A 20,950-nucleotide genomic window follows, 5' to 3' on the forward strand; every position below is an offset into this window, starting at 1 on the left:
GGGGTTCAGTAAAGGGCGTTGCTCTGTATGTGTGTATGTGCAGCTTTTCCTGGGTGGGAATAAACCTTGGTCTGCAAGTTGAGGTCACAGCAAATCTAAACCAGTAATGTGGTGAATAGATGGCCCTGTGTTTCAGGAGAGAGAACTTCAGCGTGAGAGCCAGCCAGCCCTGAGTCGGAATCTTGGCTTTGCCACTTGTGGCTGTGTGACCTAGAATCAATAACTTCTCTGAGCCTCAGTTTCCTCATATGTGAGTGGGGGACACTGATGCCATTTCCTCCCTCCCTGGCCACATGAGTAGGTCTCTTGCTGCAGTGATAGTACAGTGACTTGTCACTTTGTCCCCTCCTTCAGGACACGTGATGAAGGTACACGGTTGGCAGGACATGGTAGTATTAATTAATACTCTTAAGGGTGGCAGTGTCATTGGATTGTTCATTAATTTTGTAGCCATTTGGTTCCTTAAACCTGGGTGAGTTGATACTTTTGATTTTCTAAAGAACATGAAAAAAAGCAAACTATTTTATAGTCAATATTTAGATACTAATTAGGACGAAGAAGGAATATGTAATAACACAAAATATCTGAATCTTTTTGTCTACAAAGCCTTGCCAGAGACACTATTGTTAATTTAGAAGTTCAAGTGTTTTACTTTGCCAAAAAACACTTCATGTGATTGATCATTTGACTTAGACCTCCATGGCTTGCCTTCTTGGGTCAATTTTGATTTGCTGGTTGCTGGAAGAGGCTGTTAGGGGCAGCGAGGGTCATGGGCAAACCATTGCCTCTGCAAATAATTTCATTGTAACGATAACAGTATTTTTGAATGGTTACCATGAGTCATTGTTGAGTTTATGACTCCATAAATTCTTTTAACTGTGTATAAATGTACTATTATAATAATATAAAGGCCAGCTTCTTGTTCGATTGTCACAGTAAGATGGGCAGAGCAGGTGACCTTTATACAGAGGATAAAATTGATACCCAGGGAAGTTCAGAGACCTAAGAGCTAGGACCAGAGCCAGGGCTAGGCGTCAGGCATGCTTTCCTGTCACTTGACCTTGTCTGGAGTGTGAGGAGTTTGCTGGCTGTCCCAACCCTGCAGAGAGCCAGTCTCCACGATCTTGCCCCAGGGGAGGTGAACGGTGGCTGGGACTGTGTCAGAGGAGTCTGTCTGACTGTGAGCACTTCAGCTCACAGTCAGCAGTTTTCCATTTTCCTCCTGATCTAAGCCTGCTGTCTTTTTTTTTTTTTTTTTCATTTATTTTTATTAGTTGGAGGCTAATTACTTCACAACATTGCAGTGGGTTTTGTCATACATTGACATGAATCAGCCATGGAGTTACATGTATTCCCCATCCCGATCCCCACTCCCACCTCCCTCTCCGCCGGATTCCTCTGGGTCTTAAGCCTGCTGTCTTATCAGCTGTATTCACCAGGAGAAAACAACATTATCTGGGGTTAATTTATATTTATATCCAACCTTTCTCAGACATTTAAAAGGAGTAATTTTTATTATATTCTTACTATAAATGAAAAGATATGTAGAAATTACCTATTAGTGATAAGAGTCATCTCTGGTTTCATCACCCATCTCTAACCAGTATTAACATTTGGCATCTGTCCTTCTACTGTTTTTTACCTATGCCTGGTTCACTCTATTTTCCCCAAAATGGAATTAGACATTTTCAATTTAATATGCTGTTACATGCATACATACACTTATTAAGTTGCATTACTTAACTGCATTCTAGAGAACAGTCTTTCACAAGGTGTTGAAAAGTATTCTCTGAAAGAGTTTCATAGTTTCTGCCTAGAGGAACCCTTTTTTTAATTACTAAAATTTTAAAATATTAAAAAATTTTATTTGAAGTATAATTGATTTACAATGTAATATTAGTTTCACGTATATAGCACAGTGATTCAGCTATACATATGTCTATTTTTTTTCAGATTTTTCTAGGTTATTATAAAATATTGGTCTAGTTCCCTTTCCTATACAGTAGGTCCTTGTTGGTTATTTGTTGTGTATACTGTAGTATGTACATGTCAATCCCAACCTACTGCAGGAGTCTTTATTACAGGACTTCAGAATTTTCACTACCTTAATGCACACTGTGAATTTCTAGGGAGAACAGAGAATGTAGGTTTAAAAAACTTATTTGACAGTGGGAGCCCTTTGTTTTGTGGTTCATTAATTTTGTGGTTCATCTCTCTTAGAACACTAGGATTCTCTAGAACACAATTGAGGAATCACTGTTATCCTATATCATTGCTTTCTTAAAATTTTATCTTGATAGGATGTTCTGTGTATCCTCATTGTGAGATAGAACTTTGGTAAATACATTTTCAATATAATTTTTGTAGAACAGAAATATCTGTTCCTCAGTTCTTCTACTGATTGCTGCCTCTGGCAGAGTTTTCAGCAGAGTACAGGCTTCACGGCGTGGGAAATAAAAGGCGGCAGATATTTTGTGCTCCAGTTCCCTCCCAACCTTTGGTGTAATTTGAGAGCCTCGTGTAGGTGGTATGGGTACACACACACACGAACATACATACACACCCATGTACATGTATGTGTATGAATGAATATACATACAAACCTATAGTCATGTGTATGTATAGGTGTGTGTTTCCACACCTCTCTACCCATGGTTTAGTCATTAAGTCATGTCCGACTCTTGCGACCCGGACTATAGGCCACCAGGCTCCTCAGTATTCCCAGGTAGGAATACTGGAGTGGCTTACCATTTCCTTCTCTAGGGAATCTTCTTGACCCAGGGACTGAACATGGGTCTCCTGCATCGCAGGCAGATTCTTTCCCATCTGTGCCTCCAGGGAAGCCCTGTCTACCCATATCTACATATTATTGTGAAAAGAAAAGAAAACCTGTGTCTAAGCCAAAGTTGGTCTGTAAAGCAGTCTTTTTTAATATCTTAAATGTATACAGTTAAAAAACTTTCCTTCTATCTTAATTTCTCAGAGTGATTGCATCCTTTGATTGCTGATATATCTAAAGACCTGGTATAACTTCCTGTGAGGTTTAAGGAATAAGCTTTTTGGCCTGTAGAGAATGCTTTCTCTTCCAGTTTCAGTCCTAAGAGAGGCTGCTGTCGTGGCCTTGAGAATGATGTAAGAGACTGAAATGTTCTGGGAATACACTAGATCTCCCCATGGGAAATTAGGGGGTTGTTTTTCAGTGCTTGGATTGTTCAGGTAATTACCATGGTTCCTATTTAGGACAAAGATAAAAACTCAGCTCAAATAGCTTAACATTTGGATGGCTTAAAACAAAACACAGTTAAACCACCATCTAAACATTAAACAAAGTAGCACCTTCTTTGGGTAGCATGTGGATAAGGGGTGAAGAGAAGCTAAGACAAGAAGAAATAGGGTTGACTTTTTACACCAGACTATCCTGTGTGCTCTGTAGCATCAGATATTGATGAGTCATCGGTGATGCAGCTGGCTGAGATGGGCTTCCCTCTAGAAGCGTGTCGGAAGGCTGTGTATTTTACTGGAAATATGGGAGCCGAGGTGGCCTTCAACTGGATCGTTGTTCATATGGAAGAGCCAGGTAGGTGGTCAGAAAATGGGATGGCTTTGGAGTCTGACAGGATTGGTCCTCAATGATGTTAAGCCTTGGTCCTTCTGTGTCCTCAGGATGTGTCCCAGAAAATGATTTATCAGCTCATAATCTGCTACACGGAGTGGATGGGAGAGGATGGCTATTTTGCCTGTGTAGCAAAGTCACAGTCTTTGCTTTCCTCTTTTAAATAATAGCTTTGTTGAGAGAGAATTCACCCTTTTAAAATGTATAATTCAGTAGCAAAAAAACATTGGAAAGATACTTCTAGCTAAGAAATGATGAGAACTTGAGATAGAAGAATGTGCATGAAGAAATAGGGGCTGTTTAGTTAGCATTAACTTTTATCAACTTTATTAAGGTATAATTCACATACCATATAATTCCCTCATTTAAAGTATACAGTTCAGTTGTATAAATATTAATTATGTTGAATTGGTTCATAGTGCTTTACAGGTCTACTATATCCTTCTACTTTTCTGTCTATTCATTCTACTAATTGTTGAGTTTGATATTGAAACTCCACCTAAAAATCTTAATTTATCTACTGAAAAAAATAATTATAATATATAGTGGAACTATATGTAACTTTGTTCTGTATTTTCCAAGTTTCCTGTAAATGTGTTATCATACTTCCAGAATTTAAAAAATAAAGAGGAAAAATACTTTCCCTAGATAAAAAGTGTATATTACAGTGGCTTTTAGTAAATTCACAGAGTTTTGCAACCATCCGAAAAGAAATTCTGGAGATAATAGAAGTCACTTTCCATTTTCCCTGTTCTTCCCAGCCCCTGGCAATCACTAGTCTACTTTCTTTCTGGGTCTGTGGATTTGTCTGTTCTGGATGTTTCATACAAATGGAATCATGCAATGTGAGATCTTTTGTTTTTGGTTTCTATCACTTAGCATCATGCTTTCAAGGTTCATTTGTGTTGTGGCGTGTATTGGTACTTTATTTCTTTTTTGGTTGAATAATAGTCTGTTGTATGGGCATACTGTGTTTTATTTATCCTTTCATCAGTTGATGGATATTTGGGTTTCCACTTTTTGGCTATTACGAATAATGCCGCTATAAACCTTTTGTATACAAATTTTTTTTTGAAATGTATTTTAAAAATCTATTTTGTTTTTGGCTTCACTGGGTCTTTGTTGTTGTGTGTGGGCTTTCTCTAGTTGCAGTGAGCGAGGGCTACCCTTCATTGGGGCTCACGGGCTTCTCATCACGGTGGCTTCTCTTTGAGGCTTCATTGGGGCTCATGGGCTGAAGTGCAGGAGCTTCAGTAGTTGCAGCACGTGGGCTCAGCAGTTGTGGTCCAAGGGCTTAGTTACTGTGAAGCATGTGGGATCGCCCCCTACCAGGGATTGAACCTGTGTCCTCTGCATTGACAGGCTTCTCAGCCACCCGACGATCAGGGAAGCCCCCATGTACAAATTTTTATATGGACAAGTTTTCATTTCTCGTGAGTGGAATTCTTCTGTCATACAGTCACTCCATGTTTAACTCTCTTAGAAGCTACCAAATTGTTTTTTAACAGTGACTGTGTGACATCCCCACTAACGATATATGAGGGCTCCAGTTTTTCTGCATCCTCACCAACCCTTGTTAAATCTCTTTGTGGTTTTGATTTTCATTTCCCTAATGGCTAATGATGAATACCTTTATACCTTTTCATATGCATATTGACCAATTATGTATCTTTGGAGAAATATCTATTCATATGCTTTGCCTGTTTTTAATGAGGTTAGTTGTCTTCGTATTTTTGAGTTGGAAGAGCTCTGAATACAGTTACCTTATGGGATATATGGTTTACCAATATGTTCTTCTGTTGTATGGGTTATCTTTTCACTTTCTTGATAGTGTCCTTTTGTCTATTTTTTTTCTTTTGTCACTTTGTGCTCTCGGTGTTGTATCTAGAAACCATTGCCTAACCCAAGGTCACAAAGATTTTCTTATATGCTTTCTTTTAAGAGTTTTGTAGTTTTAGCATTTACATTTAGGCCAGTGATCCATCTGCAGTTAATTTTTGCATATGATGTGAGGTAGGGATCCAAATTTATTCTTTTGCATGTGGCTATGTAGTTGTCCCAGCACCATTTGTTGAAAAGACTGTCCTTTCCCCACTGAATGGTCTCAGTACCCTTGTTAAAAATCAGTTGACCGTTGATATGTAGGGTTATATCTGAACTCTGAATTCTATTCTATTAGGCTATTGATCTATATGTTTGTTCTTATGCCAGTTTTAGACTATCTTGATTATTGTAACTTTAGGTATTTTTTCTTGTCAGCTCTAAAGGGTTGTTTATTTCAAGACCCAGAAAAGGAAAGGGCCTGAGTGTGATTCTTTTCTCCAGATTTTGCTGAACCGCTGACCATGCCTGGTTATGGAGGAGCAGCTTCTGCTGGGGCCTCTGTTTTTGGTGCTACTGGATTGGATAACCAACCTCCGGAAGAAACTGTAGCTATCATTACCTCCATGGGATTCCATCGAAATCAGGCTATTCAGGCCCTGCGAGCAACGGTAAGCACAAGAGACCATGTGAACCCCTGGCTCTTCTGTCAGTGGCAACTAAAACTTTCCAGTGTCCTCTGATCATTTTGAATCATGTCTGTCTCACATCCACTATGCCCCAGAAAGGTTTATTTGCATGTAGTATATGTAAAGCTAAAATAAATGATTGAGGGAAACATACAGAGATTTTTAAGAGTAAGGATATTTTTAAAAAGCAAGGGAGATAATACAATGGAGGTAAGATAATCCAGCTGAAAGACACTCTGTGTCCTCTTAATGTTTATTAGCATGAGGCAGAGACTTTACTTGGAGCTTGCTTGTGGTCTTAGAGGAAGGAGGGATGCTTGAGATCCTGTGTTCAATAAGGCAGTTCTTCAGGAGAAATTGTGCTTTTCTGATACCAAGATCTTGGAGTGTTCTCTCTCAAAACTCCTCATGGAGAAGTCTCTTTGGAATTCTCTGCTTCTGTTTCTCTCTGTGGAGAGAGAAGGTTTATCAGGTATTCATAAAGTCCTGATATTATCAGGAAAGACGGGACCAGGAAATTGGAGGGTAGACAGAAGCCTTCCTGTTGCAGCGCAGACATCTGTTTAATATTGAGGGAAAGTATTTTTTTTTTTTCCATACCATAATCCATTTTTGAGGGCTTCCCTGGTGGCTCAGTGGTAAAGCCTGCCAATTCAGGAGACCTGGGTTCGATCTCTGGGTTGGGAAGTTCCCCTGGAGGAGGAAATGGCAACCCACTCCAGTACTCTTGCCTGGGAAAATCCATGGACAGAGGAGCCTGGCGGGCTACAGTCCAAAGGATCAAGATTGCAAGCGCTGGACATAACTAAATGACTAAACCACCAGAACCAATCCATTTTGAGTGGATATCTGCTCCCGAGTCCTTCTTGCCATCCTAACTGGGTTCTGATGGGGCCCCTTGCTGAGGTCACAGGGACTCTCGGCTGGCTATGGACAGTTTGGCTGGAACAATCTGTTTCCCTTTAACATGCTTGAAGTGTTTCAACTGGAGTTTGTTATACTCAGTGTACTTGTTTATGCCCCAATTATTTTACTTGCTTGACTCTTTAATTGGACATTTTGCCTACATCTAAACAAATTGTTTAACTCATCAAGTAATGTCACAAAGGGGATTGACGGAAATGCTTTTATGGTCCATTGATTTGAATTACATGGAGTTCAGTTTAAAACAATGTAACTTAGCTAACCAGTGTTGTCTTCATTAATTAAGGCATCAGTCTTGTCTCTGCTGCAGTTCAACCACTCTGCCAACATTTAGGAGAAAAGGCTCTGATCTGGTACCCATGCTAGCTTCCCTCCATCCTGCATGGTTACCTGTACAAAATACAGTTGGTGGAGAAGGTAGCATTGCAGTTAGTGTGGCTTTGGAAAGAGCCGCACTAAGACACATGCCATTCTCTTTGGCTTTCAGCCTCTCATCATTATCAGTATCAGCCCACAGAAATGCTGAACTAGGACTGATATGGCTTTGGAATGCTGACCTGCTGCTCTGAACTGTTTTTCCAGCAAATCCAATTACAGACTTCAGTTGAGAGACTTGCGGAATGTCCATGGAAAGTGCATTTCATAGACAGGGTCAGAGCCTCTTACTCAGAGCCACTTAGGACTAATGAATTCAGGCGTTCTGCCCTGTCTGCTTGACATCCTGGTTCAAACGGTCAGGCTATAATGAGGCCCCGGGACAGCATACATTGTAAAAATGTTTTGTTTCATCAGAATAGTAATCTGGAAAGAGCACTGGATTGGATCTTTAGCCACCCTGAGTTTGAGGAGGACAGTGACTTTGTGATCGAGATGGAGAATAACGCCAATGCGAACATCGTTTCTGAGGCCAAACCCGAAGGACCTAGAGTCAAGGATGGATCTGGAAGTAAGTTCTTGCCTCAGGGCTTGCTCGAGGGGTCATGGTACATTCTCTTCACGCCCTTCCCTCCCACTCCTGAATGTTGACACCTTTAAAGTGAAAGTGAAGTCACTCAGTCGTGTCCGACTCTTTGTGACCCCATGGACTCTAGCCTACCAGGCTCCTCCATCTATGGGATTTTCCAGGCAAGAGTATTGGAGTGGGTTGCCATTTCCTTCTCCAGGGGATCTTCCTGACCCAGGGATTGAACCTGGGTATCCCACATTGTAGGCAGATGCTTTTACCATCTGAGCCACTAGGGAAGTCTGATGTCATTCAAACCTTAGCACAGGTCCCAGCTTCTCATAAATGGTGCACTTGACCACTTCTCATGGGCCAGGGCGACCTGGGGGGGTCTTGGCAGACTCAGCCATGTTGCCTGGTGTGTGTGCCTCACTTTAGCGCCAGCTCTGACTTGGTCTGTGCTTTGGGGTGAAATTCCATTGTGGGCCGTGAACATTTTTGTCCCAAAGAGAGCCGTTATTTTTGTGGTAACATTTTTGAAGAGTTGAAAAGCACTCCTATACCCTTGCTCAGACCTCCTCCTGATCATTTTCTGCAGGGCTGGCAGGTCAGGAAGAGCTCCGATAGGTGCATACGGCGCCTCCCATCAGCACACACTTACATATGTCACCCTGTGCTGAGCGTGACTCTAAGCACTTTACCTAGACACTCATTTACTCACCACACCCATTTTACAGGTAAGAAAACCGAGGCATAGAAAGACTAGGTAACCTTGCCCAAGATCACATTGTTCTTCAGAGGTAGAGCCCAGATTCAAAGTCAGAATCCATGTTCCTGCCTACTGTGGTACCCTGTCTCTCGGGCTCTCCTTCCCCACGGAATCGGAGCCTGGCAGCCACCACCCGCTGCCTCCAGGTCCCAGCCAGCTCGCCTCTCTGTTGTTCCTCTGCACTCCCCAGACCTACAGCTCACGGGCCTGGTATGGTTGCCACAGCGCTCAGTGGTCCTCGACCCTCTTCTCCTCACCCCTAGGCCTTCATTCAGGCTAACCCTTGGATGTGAATTGCCCCTTCTTTCCCATCACGGCTTGCCAAACTCCTCATTGTCATTCAGAACTTGGCCACAGGTTCCATTTCCCTGGCCCGCTTCCCCAGGTTCTTATCATAATCAGTCCCTCCTTACCTCCCATGCTGGTGACAATTACACCAACATGAACAGTCCTTCATCATGTCACGTTTAGTCTTCACAGTACCCCTGTGAGGTAGGCACCGGGATTATGTCCATGCTGCAGATGAGGAAACTGAGGCAGAGAGGGCAAAGTAATTCGCCAAGCTCGCTGTGCTGATGAGAAGTAGAACCAGAATTCCCCCCAGGCAGCCTGCCTGCAGAGCCTGTGCCCGTAGCTCCTGTAACGGGGTGTTTGATTTTCTTATTAGAGGTATCAGGTTCATCTTGAGATAAAATTAGTTGTGTAAATACCTGTGTCTCCCAGCTGACAGGGAGCTGGTGGAGGACAGAGGCCATTTTACTTTTATAGAGCTTGTGGTGGCCGGTACATAGAAAGTACCAATGAAATAATAGTTGGATCTAGTTAAATTTACCATAGCAGCGTTTGTTCCCATAATTGTATGACATGTAGCTTCATGGTCTTACCAGACCTAACACGTATGCATTGATATGGCTCTAGAGACAGGGGGGGAGGGGAATTTCCTTCTTTTTTTTATATAAAACAGTTATTTCTTCACTGAAACTGTGTTAATCTGACTAGATAAGAAAAGGACGAGCTGTAGTTCTCCCAACTTCCAACCTGTCTAAAGGGGCTTGTGTTACTTTTTGGAAATCACTGGCTGGCCTAAAATATTAAAAGCTGTTACGGACAAGTTACTCAATAATTCACGAGCAGGATTTATTATGTGTTCCGTGTCCATTGGTTCACCGCTTCCTTGATTTTCTGTAATGGACTGTCCTTTAGGATGGTGAGTTCTTGCAGAACGAATAAACCACAAGATGGGGCCCTTGTAATGCTGCCAAGGTATTTGGCTGCAGAGGGAGGGAGAGTCTGATCATCAGGGTTTCCTGTCTTCTGATGGAGCTTGGATGGACCAACCCCTCTCTCAGAGATGGTCGTTAATGATACGGAACAGCCACATCCTCTCCTCGGGCTTACTGAACTCAGAGTGACCTGCATGTATTCCTGGTTTTTGAGTTGCATCCTTGAATAGGATTTCATGAAGCTTTTAAACACCCTTGAATTTAAAGGCTCTCTGGGCCAAACTCTGTGGCTCTTACTCCTCATCACTTCCAAATTTAGCAATTATGGTTGAGTGTGGGGAAGGAGACAGTGATGCGCTACGAAAAAGCCCACATAGGATATGCAGAATCTAAGGGCAGTAGGAGGAGAAAAATTTAGTTATAAAAAATGCATAAACTACCCTAACTCATCAAATGCATTCTGTGTCAGATTTTGCAGAAGAACAGATGTTTTTCAAGTAGCCTTTCCAAGCACTGTATCTGGCCCATGGGAGGTGATGAGCAAATGAATGACTGAATGAAGAAGTGAATGCCATGTGGTGGTGGTCTCAGGGGTTTTCTGCCTCCATTGAGTGCCATCTGGAGGAACTATCAGTGTACTGTTGCATTCTGTTGCCTAAACCACAGGAAAGGGGAAAAACAACATCTTTTTCTTCGCTCCATTAGTATCGGAACGCATGTTGGTCACTCTTCTGGTTTTCCTTTTCCAAAAATTAACATTTATGTAATTTTTTCTTCCAATGAAAAGGATGTATAATAACTTCAGCAACTTGAGAAAATGCAGATCTATGAAAAGAGGAAAATGATAATTACAGTCCTACTAACCAGTCATAACCCAGTCACTGTTAAATGTTTTGTGTATATTCTTTAGATCTTTCTTGGCAAATATATAAAAGTGAATATAAAAATGTATATTTATAGAAATATAGCATTCTATTCTATACATGAGATCTTTAAAATATTGAAGGATAGTTAATTTACAATATATTAGTTTCAGGTGTACAACATAGTGATTCGGTATTTTTATAGCTGATACTCCATTTATACTTATTACAAAATAATGACTATATTTCCCTGTGCTGTACATTATAGCCACTATTCATACTGTATTATAGCCTGCTCATTCCCTAGCTGTGGGTGTACTTTATGTAAATCCAGGTCATTGAACATATATTAATATTCAGTTGTACCATAATATATATACCTAATGCTAGGCCAGCTAGCTATTATTTAAATAAAAGACAATTTCAGAAAGAGTTTTAAATAACAGGGTTATTTGCACATTCAGAAGGTGTTGGCATGGATTTTTAAATAATACATTATTCTTAAAGGGTGAATTCCATTCACAGAAGTATAACAAATGCTTCTTTCAGTCTCTATCCAGGTAACAAACATTTGTTCAAAATTTAAGTTTCTTTCATTTCCTCCCTCCTCCACTCCATTCCCTTCTTTTTTTCTGTTAAAAATAATGCTGTAATGAATATTCTTGAGCTCTCCCTTCTTCTTTTTTTTAAAAGTTACTTTTAAAAAATTATTTATTTCTTTGACTGCACCGGGTCTTAGTTGCAGCACATTGACTCTTTAGTAGTAGCATGCAAACTCTTAATTGTGGCAGTTTGCTGACCAGCGATTGAACCCGGGCCACCTGATTTGGAAGCTCGACGTCTTAGCCATTAGACCACCAGGGAAGGCCCTCCTTTCTTATTTCTTTAGGGTGAGTTTCAGGAAGTGAAGTTTTGGAGTCAAATGTGTGTTTTGAGCTTTGAATACAGATGATTGCTTCACTCCCCTCAAACACAGCCATGAGCACCTTTTCCCATCCTTCCCAGCAGTGCTGTCGGCCAAGCACTCTTCCTATTTTTCATGTCTTTATTGCCTAGTTGTTTTTCTTCTTGTGTTAATTGCTTCCTCACTTCCTTTGCCCATTGCCCATTTTTATTGAGGTGTTTAGATTTTTTTTAATTGATTTGTTTGACAGTTTCAAGTATTGTAAATTATACCTCATAGCTTTGTAGTATTGAGTTTTTCTGGCAGAAACATGTTTTCCTTTGCTTCATCTCCCCTTTCTTCTGAAGCTATATGGTTTCCCATATAGCTGTATGTGTTTCTGGTTTAGTTACTTCTCAGAATTTGTCTGTGTTGTTGTTCAATTGCATCTGACTTTGTGATCCTATGGACTCCAGCATGCCAGGCTTCCCAGTCCCTCACCATCTCCCAAAGCTTGCTCAAACTTATGTCCATTGAGTTGGTGGTGCCATCCAATCATCTTATCTTCTGTCGCCCTTCTCCTCCTGCCATCAGTCTTTCCCAGCATCAGTCTTTTCCAATGAGCTGGTTCTTTACATCAGGTGGCCAAAGTATTGGAGCTTAAGCTTCAGTATTAGTCCTTCCAGTGAATATTCAGGGTTGATTTCCTTTAGGATTGACTGGTTTGATCTCCTTGCTGTCCAAGGGACTTTCAAGAGTCTTCTCCAGTACCACAGTTCAAAAGCATCAATTCTTTGGTGCTCAGCTTTCCTTATGGTCCAACTCTCACATCCATACATGACTACTGAAAAAACCATATCCTTGACTAGATGGACCTTTGTTGGCAAGTGATGTCTCTGCTTTTTAATATGATGTCTAGGTTTGTCATAGCTTTTCTTCCAAGGAGCAAGCGTCTTTTAATATCATGGCTACAGTCACCATCCACAGTGATTTTGGAGCCCAAGAAAATAAAGTCAGTCACTGTTTCCATTTTCTCCCCATTTTTTGCCATAAAGTGATGGACCAGATGCCATGATCTTCATTTTTGAATGTTGAGTTTTAAGCCAGCTTTTTCACTCTCCTCTTTGATTTTCATCAAGAGGCTCTTTAGTTCCTCTTTGCTTTCTGCCATAAGGGTGGTGTCATCTGCATATCTGAGATGATATGCAGAAGTCAAGATTCCTCCCAGCAATTTTGATTCCAGCTTGAGATTTATCCAGCCCAGGGTTTTGCATAATGTACTCTGCATATAAGTTAAAAAAGCAGAGTGACAATATACAACCTTGATGTACTCCTTTCCCAATTCTGAACCAGTGTGTTGTTCCATGTCTGGTTCCATAACTGTTGCTTCTTGACCTGCATATAGGTTTCTCAGGAGGCAGGTCAGGTGGTCTGGTATTCCCATCTCTTTAAGAATTTTCCAGTTTGTTGGGATCCACAGAGTCAAAGGCTTTAATGTAGTACATGAAGCAGAAATAGATGTTTTTCTGAAATTCACTTGCTTTTTTTATGGTCCAACAATGTTGGCAATTTGATCTCTGGTACCTCTGCCTTTTCTAAATCCAGCTTCTACATATGGAAGTTCTTGGTTCACGTACTGTTGAGCTTAACTTGAAGGATTTTGAGCATTACCTTGCTCGCATGTGAAATGAGCAGTTGTGTGGTAGTTTGAACATTCTTTGGCATTGCCCTTCTTTGGGATTGGAATGAGAAGTGACCTTTCCCAGTCCTGTGGCCACTGCTGAGTCTTCCAAATTTGCTGGCATATTGAGTGCAGCACTTTCATAGCATCATCTTTTAGTACTTCAAATAGCTCAACTGGAATTCCATCGCCTCCACTAGCTTTGTAATGCTAGCTAGCTAGCTAGCTAGCTAGCTAGCTTTGTAATGCTCCCTAAGTCTCACTTGACTTCACACTTCAGGATGTCTGGCTCTATATGAGTGATCACACCATCATGGTTATTCAGGTCATTAAGACCTTTTTTGTATAGTTCTTCTGTGTATTCTTGTCATCTCTTCTTAATATCTTCTGCTTCTGTTAGGTCCATACTGTATCTACCCTTTATTGTGCCCATCTTTGCATGAAATGCTCCCTTGGTATCTCCAGTTTTCTTGAAAAGATCTGTAATCTTTTCCATTTTGTTGTTTTCCTCTGTTTCTTTGCATTGTTCACTGAGGGAAGCTTTTTATCTCTCCTTGCTATTCTTTGAAACTCTGCATTCAGATGGATGTATCTTTCCTTTTCTCCTTTGCCTTTTGCTTCTCTTCTTTTCTCAGCTATTTGTAAGGCCTCCTCAGACAACCATTTTGCCTTTCTGCGTTTCTTTTTCTTGGGGATGGTTTTAATCACCACCTCCTATACCAATGTTACGGACCTCCATCCGTAGTTCTTCAGGCACTCTATCAGATCTCATCCCTTGACTCTATTTGTCACTTCCAGTGTGTAATTGTAAAGGGTTTGATTTAGGTCATACTTGAATGGCCTATTGTTTTCCCTACTTTCTTCAATTTAAGTCTGAATTTTGCAATAAGGAGTTAATGATCTGAGCCACAGTCAGCTCCTGGTCTTGTTTTTGTTGACTGTATAGAGCTTCTCCATCTTCCTGCAAAGAATATAATCAATCTGATTTTGATATTGACCATTTGATGATGTCCGTGTGTAGAGTTGTCTCTTGTGTTGTTGGAAGAGGGTGTTTGCTGATGACCCTTGCGTTCTCTTGACAAAACTCAGTTAGCCTTTGCCCGGCTTCATTTTGTACTCCAAGGCCAAACTTGCCTGTTACTCCAGGTATCTCTTGACTTCCTACTTTCATTCCAATCCCCTATGATGAAAAGGACAACTTTTTTTGGTGTTAGTTCTAGAAGGTCTTCTAGGTCTTCATAGAACTGTTCACTTTCAGCTTCTTTGGCATTAGTTGTTGGGGCATAGACTTGGATTACTGTGATATTGAATGGTTTGCCTTGGAAATGAACAGAGATCATTTTGTCATTTTTGAGGTTGCACCCAAGTACTGCATTTCAGACTCTTCTGTTGACTATGAAGGCTACTGCATTTCTTCTAAAGGATTCTTGCCCACAGCAGTAGATATAATGGTCATCTGAATTAAATTTGCCTATTTCCATTCATTTTAGTTCACTGTTTCCTAAAATGTTGATGTTCACTCTTGCCATCTTCTGTTTGACCACTTCCAGTTTACCTTGATTGATGGATCTAACATTGCAGGTTCCTATGCAATATTGTTCTTTACAGAATCAGAGTTTACTTTCACCATGAGATACATTCACAGCTGGGCATTGTTTCTGCTTTGGTTCATCCTCTTCATTCCTTCTGGAGCTATTTCTCTGCTCTTCTCCAGCAGCATATTGGACATCTGCCGACCTGGGGGGTTCATCTTTTCATACTGTTCATGGGACACTCAAGCCAAGAATGCTGAAGTGGTTTGCCATTCCCTTCACCAGTGGACCATGTTTTGTCAGAACTCTCCACCATGACCCATCTGTCTTGGGTGGTTTCCTTCATCACATGGCTCATAGTTTCATTAACATACACAAAACTGTGATCAATTTGGTTAGCTTTCTGTGATTGTGGTTTTGTCTCTGTCTGCCCTCTGATGGATGAGGATAAGAAGGTTGTGCAAGCTTCCTGAAAAAGGAGGGACTGGCTATAGGGGAAACTGGGTCTTGCTTTGATGGAAAGGCCATGGTTAGTAAATCTTCATTCCAATTTTCTGTTGATATATTTTCTAAACTGTTTCTCTTGAATTTTGAAAAGTTCCTGATCTTGCAATTGGCCTTTCTGCAGGGATTTGATTAGAATTACATTGAATTCACAGGTACCACTCTGAAAAATATGTATTCTGTATAGGTGAGTTGTTTACATTCTCAAGACATTGCTTCTTAACTTCATTTTGGTTGGTGAATTGGCTTGAACATTTGAGTTGGGGGTAATGAGGAAAATTTAAAGGTTTAGGTAATTTCTATTTAGGAGCAAAATGGAGAGCCCAAACAGACAATCAAATAAAACCAACAACCTCAGTTTTCAGGGTTCTTTTGTAAGTAGCAGGATTGCTAAGCCAAACTTGTTTAAACAAAACGGTATGTGTTGTATCGTAAAAGCTAGCAGGTCCCAGTAAGACTTGACTTTGGGCATGCCCTTGGGCACCCAGAACTCAAATCCTTTTGTCTGGCTGTATCGTCTGCCTCTCTTTCCTTAGGGTTGGTTCCAGTCTTAGACAGGCACTCCCTCGTGGCCACAGAAAGGCTGCCAATGCCTCTTACTATTGAGTCTTTCCAGGTTAAAATTCAGCAGAAAGAGTCTTGTCCCAGAGTTCTCTGCAGAGGTTCTGAGAATATGAGGGTCTGTCTTCAGGTGGTGCTAGTGGTAAAGAACCTGCCTGCCAATGAAGGAGACACAAGAGATGCGGGTTTGATCCCTGGGGTAGGAAGATCCCCTGGAGGAGGGCATGGCAACCCACTCCAGTATTTTGCCTGGAGAATCCCATGGACAGAGGAACCTTGCGGGTCCGACTCCTTTGTGACCCCATGGACTATAACCCACCAGGCTCCTCTGTCCATGGGATTTCCCAGGCAAGAATACTGGAGTAGGTTACTATTTCCTTCTCCAGAGGGTCTTCCCAATCCAGGGATCAAACTCGTGTCTCCTGCATTGGCAGGCGAATTCTTTACTGCTGAGTCATAAGGGAAGACCTGAGAGTAGGTTACTCTTACTTTAAGGAGTAGCGTAGCTACTGGGATGTCGCTACAGCCTGTCAACTCTGAAAATAATGACATGGAAGGTGTTTGAACTGGAAAAACAGTGACTGGGATTAAAGAAGCACTTGCATCAAATTCTTCCTTTAGGGAATATGTTAATTGAAAATGTCTGTTGTCAATCACCAGCCCAGGTGGGATGCATGAGACAAGTGCTCGGGCCTGGTGCACTGGGAAGACCCAGAGGAATCAGGTGGAGAGGGAGGTGGGAGGGGGGATCGGGATGGGGAATACATGTAACTCCATGGCTGATTCATGTCAATGTATGACAAAACCCACTGCAATGTTGTGAAGTAATTAGCCTCCAACTAAAAAAAAGAAGTCTGTTTGTCATCGTTTTGAATGAGGAAGCAATGTCGTTGCATGATGTTATCTAATTTGATTAAAAGGGTTCGTGCTTTTAACACTTGGTGAAATAGTAGCTGTGCTTTACTGAATGTCTACTAAATGCCAGGCATTTCCTTTCCTGCTTTTTCCTGGCTCCTCACAGTGAGAAAGTGGTAGCTGATAAGATACCTACTTGCTTGTGGTAGGACCACCCTGTAATTCAGGTCTGGCTGATTTTGAAGGCTGCATTTTGTCTTTTGCCCCCTCTTGAGTCATCCTCAAGTTTTCTAAATCGGAACACAAGCAGGAGCCTATTTTTCAGAAGACTATTTATGGTCATCTCCTACCTACCTTAATAAGAGCTGTACTTAACTTTCTGTTGAGTTTTTAAAATTCTTAAGAAGTGGGAAATCAAGTCATCAGTCTGACCTATCTGGGCTCCTGCCATTGCAAAATCATTTCTGTTTCTGTGTTGCACTTAATGAGTGCTTAGTTTTTTTTTTTTTTTTTCCTTTTTTTTTTAAAGAACTCACTGATTGCCAATGTAATTAAAATGTGATTAGGCTGTGATTACTCAGAACCTGCTCCGGCTCCTTCAGCCACATTGCTCTAATGGTGCAGACATCTTCTGCTGCAGCTGAGAATTTTCCAGCAAGGAGAGCAGAGAGACATTTCATTTACATAATGGTGGTGCTCCCAACATTCAGAACTCCCCGGGGAATGCAGTCAGAATAGGAGCTGTGTAGCAGAGGCACAGCAGCCGGGGAAGCTAAGCCCCAGTGGTCTCCCCGAAAGCACCACACACTTAATACGCCTGGATTCTCTTTCTCATCCTCTGTCAGCACCTGTGCTTTTCAGTGGTACTATGGACGTTAGGAGGAAGCCACTCTGGAGTAAACTAATTTACACTGATGGCCAGGAACTATTGAGCTTGGAGGAAAGTCTTTGCGACTTGTTGTTTTAGGCAGTATGACAATGAGAAGTCCAGGTGGATTGGTAATTTTGAGCTGGCTGGAGTTGGGGAGGCAATTTGTAGACCTTTTAAGATTCTGTCCATGTTATCAGTTACCTTAAGCTGTTATTGATTTACTCAAATCCTCCTTTCTCTCTTTTTGGGAATTGAATAGTTTTCTAAAAGCTCCAAATCCATCCCTTGCCCCCCACCACACACCGTGGGTCTTTTCTCAGAGCAGGAATGAGGGAAAGCAAGCAGTTGAAGGCAGGGAGATTGCAGATGTAGGATGTTTGAGACTCAAATGCTGGTAATTTGGAAATTACATTTTCCCTTCTGTTGTTAGGGATGGGTAATGAATCACATTATTCAAGTTAGGACGATTCAGTTGGAAAATTCACTGTTTCTCATGCAAAGGCTGCAGAGCACCCGGGGTCTTGGTGTTTGCTCCCAGGAGTTTTGGTGTTTCTGTATTCTGGGGAGTTGTCTGTGTGCCGTCAATCGTGTCCGACTCTTTGTGACCCCATGGACTGTAGCCCACCAGGCTTCTCTGTCCTTGGGATTTCCCAGGCAAGAATACTGGAGTGGGTTGCCATTTCCTTCTCGAGGGAATCTTCCCAACCCAGGGATTGGACTCACATCTCTTACACTAACAGATAAGTTCTTTATTGTCTGAGCCACCAAGGAAACCCTCTATTCTGAGCACTCTGTAAACTGACTAAATAATGTGTCCTGCCCTCACAATCTCATGCTTTTTAAGTAGATATACATGCTTAAATAATTTAAAAAATGTAAATTAATTGCACTCCTGAATCTAGCATTGCTTTTGGTCATTATGTGTTGTAAAACTATAGTTTTCAAAAAAGTAAAATGACTGTCAGGTACATAAAAACTGAACCTATAGACAGATTTTCTTTGATTTATTAGGGAACCAGTTAGTTGTTATTACTGATTCAAAAGCATCTGAAAAGCTAGAATATTTAAAGATATTTGATGGCTGAGTTAGATGTATAATTAGTGTCTATGAGGATCATAACTCCTGGAAGTTACAGGTGTTGGCAGAAGAAAAACCTCAGAACCTAAAAGTTTTATCCGGGGAACCTTACTGAGGACAGTATCATCTGAGGAATTCTCTGAAGAGTGAAAGAAGGAGCCAAGGTATATATTAATAGGAGTATTTGCTGGAAGAAAAACGTATAGTTGAACATCAAAAGTTTACTGCTAATCACAAAGAAAACATATCTCAAGTTAATGATGGTAGTACTTTTCCATGTCGGGGAAGATGCAAGATTCTTAGCTCACTGAAATCATTCCTTAGATGTGAGTCTTAACTGTCTAAGGTCGGTATCCAGAGTACAGAAAGGTTCCTGTTCTTCCTCCATCCTGACTTCCCTGAGGCTGCACTGTGGTCAGTGGCACTGGCTGAAGGCTTGATCTTTGTAGAGCTGGAATGGCAGGCAGCATTCTCCATCTACAGCGCCCCCTCCTGGTCATAGATTTGATCTAGGGTTGGGAGGCATTTCATGACAAATTTCTCCTACTGTACTAGGAAATCTCACACTTAGGTCAGATGGGGATTTCGTTGATAGGCCATTCAACAAGTTTTTTGTTTTTGTTTTTTTTTAATTAGGCCCTGTTGATAACCTAAAATTCTCTGGATTGTCTGTCGTACTAGTTTACGATCTAGGACATTCTTTCCCTTATTGCTTCTTCCTATGTCTTGTTGTTCAGTCACTCAGTCGTGTCCAACTCTTTGTGACCCCATGCACTACAGCTCACCAGGCTTCCCTGTCCTTCACTATCTCCTGGAGTTTGTTCAGACTCATGCCCAATGAGTTGGTGATGCCATCCAACCATCTTGTTCTGTGTTGCCCTCTTCTCCTCCTGCCCTCAATCTTTCCCACCATCAGGGTCTTTTCATCAGGTGGCCAAAGTATTGGAGCTTCAACATCAGCCTTTGCAATGAATACTCAGGATTGATTTCCTTTAAGATTGACTGGTTTGATCTCCTTGTTGTTCAAGGTACTCTCAAGAGTCTTGTCCAGCACCACAAATTGAAAGCATCAGTTCTTTGGTGCTCAGCCTTCTTTATGGTCTAACTCTTACATCTGTACATGACTACTGGAAAACCATAGCTTTGACTATACAGACCTTTGTTGGCAAAGTGATGTCTCTGCTGTTTAATACGCTGTCTAGGTTTGTCATGGCTTTTCTTCCAAGGAGCAAGTGTCTTTTAATGTCCTAGCTGCAGGGCTTCCCTGGGGGCCCAGCAGTAAATAATCTGCCTGCAATGCAGCAGTTCCAGGAGACACAGGTTCAGTCCCTGGGTCGGGAAGATCCCCTGGAAGAGGACATGGCAACCCACTCCAGTATTCTTGCCTGGAGAATCCCATGGACAGAGGAGCCAGGCTGGCTACAGTCGCAGAGAGGCAGATGAACTGAAGTGACTTAGCACACATGCAGTCACTGTCCACAGTGATTTTGGAACCTGAGAAAATACAGTCTGTCACTGTTTCCATTTTTTTCCCCACCTTTTTGCCATGAAGTGATGGACCAGATGCCATGATCTTAGTTTTTGGATTTTGAGTTTTAAGCTAACCTTTTCACTCACTTCTTTCACTTTCATCAAGAGGCTTTTTAGTTCATCTTTGCTTTCTGCCATAAGGGTGGTATCATCTGAATATCTGAGGTTATTGATATTTCTCCCTGGAATCTTGATTCTAGCTTCATCCAACCTGGCATTTCACATGATGTACTCTGCATATCAGTTATATAGGCAGGGTAACAATATATAGCTTTGACATACTCCTTTCCCAGTTTGGAACCAGTCTGTTGTTCCATGTCCAGTTATAACTGTTGCTTCTTGACCTGCATACAGGTTTCTCAGGAGGCAGGTAAGGTGGTCTGGTATCCCAACTCTTTAAGAATTCCATACCGTCAAAGGCTTTAGCGTTGTCAATGAAGCAGAAGTATATGATTTTCTGGAATTCCCTAGTTTTTTCTATGATCCAACAGATGTTGGCATTTTGATCTCTGGTTCCTCTGCCTTTTCTAAGTCTAGTTTGTACATCTGGAAGTTCTTAGTTCACGTACTGTTGAAGCCTAACTTCAAAGATTTTGAGGATTACCTTGCT

The 20,950-nt window shown here is 41.5% G+C and overlaps 1 protein-coding gene across 3 annotated transcripts in view; it reads left to right on the top strand.

Annotated features, from left to right (window-relative positions):
• The window catches only part of USP13 (ubiquitin specific peptidase 13), a 135,041-nt gene that overhangs the window by 98,380 nt on the left and 15,711 nt on the right, over positions 1 to 20,950 (top strand). For all 3 annotated transcript variants that reach the window (XM_061166635.1, XM_061166636.1, XM_061166637.1), the window contains 3 exons: positions 3,434 to 3,577; positions 5,939 to 6,105; positions 7,840 to 7,993. In XM_061166635.1, coding sequence (XP_061022618.1) covers positions 3,434 to 3,577; positions 5,939 to 6,105; positions 7,840 to 7,993 — 465 coding nt within the window. The remainder of the gene's footprint in view (positions 1 to 3,433; positions 3,578 to 5,938; positions 6,106 to 7,839; positions 7,994 to 20,950) is intronic.

Source organism: Dama dama, chromosome 19 (genome assembly GCF_033118175.1).
Source record: "Dama dama isolate Ldn47 chromosome 19, ASM3311817v1, whole genome shotgun sequence".
In the NCBI taxonomy this organism is placed as follows: Eukaryota; Metazoa; Chordata; class Mammalia; order Artiodactyla; family Cervidae; genus Dama; species Dama dama.